Source organism: Benincasa hispida, chromosome 7, assembly GCF_009727055.1.
Source record: "Benincasa hispida cultivar B227 chromosome 7, ASM972705v1, whole genome shotgun sequence".
NCBI lineage: Eukaryota > Viridiplantae > Streptophyta > Magnoliopsida > Cucurbitales > Cucurbitaceae > Benincasa > Benincasa hispida.
The window spans coordinates 37022392-37025203 of record NC_052355.1 but is presented as its reverse complement, the minus strand read 5'-3'; the positions used below and the strand labels follow the sequence as shown (position 1 = coordinate 37025203).

Genomic DNA, 2812 nt, shown 5'->3' with positions numbered 1-2812 from the left:
TGACCATAGGTAACATGACCTTAATCTTGAGTGAGCTGGGAACTCCTGCAATTGAGGGCGGTCCTTTGATTTGTATGGGTGCGAGTGGCTAGGTCGCCTATTCAAACCTACCATTTTGGGGATTCGTCTAATTTGGGAGTTGGGAACTCGGCTACACAAGATGGAATTCACTCCTTCCCCAAGGTAGGGGCAAGTAAATAGATAGCTCCCTTAAGGGCTGATTCTAGGGTTTGAACGATGTGGCGCCACACACTTTCTCTTGGCCCGAGAGGTGTTCACACATAGGACTATGTTGTATTGTTCATTAGAAGAATCAGTGGTACTTAAGAAGTGAGATGTAACTACAGGGGCAAAACGGTAAATTGGCCCAGTTGTACTTACAAGCATCTGTGAAGGGTCATCATACTCATGATTGGTTATATCTGATGGACACAGAAATATATCTGTGGTAAGAAGAGTTCAACTGCTGGTCTTTAGTGGAATGCCTGGTAGTTAACGAATGGTGGATCTCGTGGCTAAAGAGTTTAGTTAGCTATTCACCTACCGCTAGAGCTTCGAGCCACAGGTCCATTAGGTCCCTTAGGTAGCTTGGATAAAGTCATGAATCAGTGTTTGGGTCAGTTTGAAATGTTCAAATTGATAAGAGGGAGTTCGATTATATATGATATAATTGAACTGGTTAATTATATATGATATAATTGGCTAAATGTATGAGATACATTATTTTGAAGGAAATTAGATATAAATATGATTTATATCAAGTAGAGGAGAAATTACTATAGTAGATATATGATATCAAACTATAGGGTAAGAATATAATATGATTATATTCATTTATTAATTAAATTGGTAAATTATATGATAATTGGCCGAAAACCTCTCCTCGGTCGTGCGTTTGTGGGAGAATTCGTAGTCGGTTATTGTAACTGAAGAACAAAATGAAAATTTGTTTCATTTTGCAAAAAGTTCAAAAAATTCGCAATCGATGTGGAAAAGTGTCGGTCACCTAGCTGAAAGCCTATACGATAGTGTCTCATCGTTAAATGATCTCACACTTGCGTCTAAAGGATCACACGCCTTTCTCTAAACGATCGCTTAGCTTTCCTAAACGATCACATAGCGTGCCGCATTTTCTAAACGATCGTTTACTTATTACTAAACGATCACTTAGTAAAACCTACACAATCATGTAGCTTTGTCTAAACAATAAGCACTTCACTATATGATAGCTTTCTCTCCCACTTGCTTATCATCTACACGATCAGCCTTTCCTTCGACCTCTACCATATTCACCAAAGACCACATTTTGGATTCTCACTCCGAGAATACCAAGGGCTCCAACTGGTGGTGTCGTCCTCGCTTTTGCTTGCTTGTGCTTGTTTGTGTTGTTGCCGTTCGTGTAGACGATCGTGTTGCCGTAGCTGACTGATTTACTATGCGATAGAGTTCGTAAAGGTTCTTCCGTTGCGTTGAGTTCGAGTTTGAAGAGAGTCTTCAACTGGTTTGTGAACTCAATCCCTTGTAGATTATTTTCTCAAAGCATATCGTTAATCAATGTTAATTTGTATAACTATCTGTTTGAATTTATGTGTTGTATTTCGATCATAATGAAATCGGAAAGATATGAACACGCTCATGGATGCTCTTCGTTAAGAGTTCCTTTAGGTCAACGTTTCCATGGATGGCAACAACCAAGTTTACCCACTAGCATATACCATAGTGGACAATGAAACTGATCGAGCTTGGAAATGGTTTATGTCGAACTTGAAGTGTGTCATTGGAGAACCCTCTAACTTGGTGTTCATGTTCGATCGAGCAGTATCTATTGGCAATTTCATTCTTGCAGTTTTTCCTACGGCATTTCATGCACCTAGAAAATAATATTCTTTCCAACTTTAAGGATAGTACGATTGTTGGGATCTTCAAGGATGCAGCCAGGGTATTTCGCATGTCAGAGTTCCAAGCACACTGGGACCAACTACGTACTTTTCAAAATGGTGCAGTATTGAAATATTTGAAGGATATTGGTCTTGAAAGGTGGGTGTGTGTTTACCAAACAGAACAAAGATACGATAATATGACATCCAATAGTGCTGAGTGTTTCAATTCATTGACCAAAGAATATCGACAACTGCCTATAATGTGTTTATTAGAACATGTTCGAGGCCTCATCCAGTCATGGTTTTATGAATGGAGAAATTATTGGGCATCTCGAATGACATCACACTCGAACTACTGTGAAAATCGATTAACAACTGAGTGTGACAAGGGCAGACGATATCGAGTTGAGCTGATTGATTGTTATAGGATCCATGTGCGAGACAATCGATTGGACAGTATTGGGAACCTCCATACGAAGGAATGCACATGCAAGGAATTTGACTCACTCGGTATCCTATGTTCGCATGCAATTGTGACTGCACGAGAACGAAACATCCCCATCCATGCTTTGTGCAGTCCATTCTATAGCGTTGACTTCCTCATGGTTGTTTATGCAGAGCCCGTAAATCCACTCGGTCACATATTTGAATGGAAGAGACCTTCGGGATATGTGGAAAAGCATATTGCACCTCCTAGAAGAGTGGTATAGCTTGGGCGACGTAGTGTACAAAGAATACCATCAAGAGGAGAACAACGTAGACAAATAAAATGTGGTAGGTGTGGGAACTACAGGCATAATCGACAAAACTGCAGTGAACCGCTCATGTCCGGGGGACCTACTGATTCTAATCCAAATGATTCAAATGTCGGTTGATTGTAATTGTCTATGTGCCACTTGTAATCCTCAAAACTATAACTTTCTATGTGCCAC

The 2812-nt window shown here is 40.0% G+C and overlaps 1 protein-coding gene across 1 annotated transcript; it reads left to right on the top strand.

The window, feature by feature from the left end:
• Positions 1 to 1677: 1677 nt before the first annotated feature.
• Positions 1678 to 2590, top strand: LOC120081080. Its single transcript, XM_039035758.1, has 2 exons — positions 1678 to 1818; positions 1901 to 2590. The coding sequence occupies exons 1-2, from the start codon at positions 1678 to 1680 to the stop codon at positions 2588 to 2590; spliced, it is 831 nt and encodes a 276-aa protein (XP_038891686.1).
• Positions 2591 to 2812: the final 222 nt, after the last annotated feature.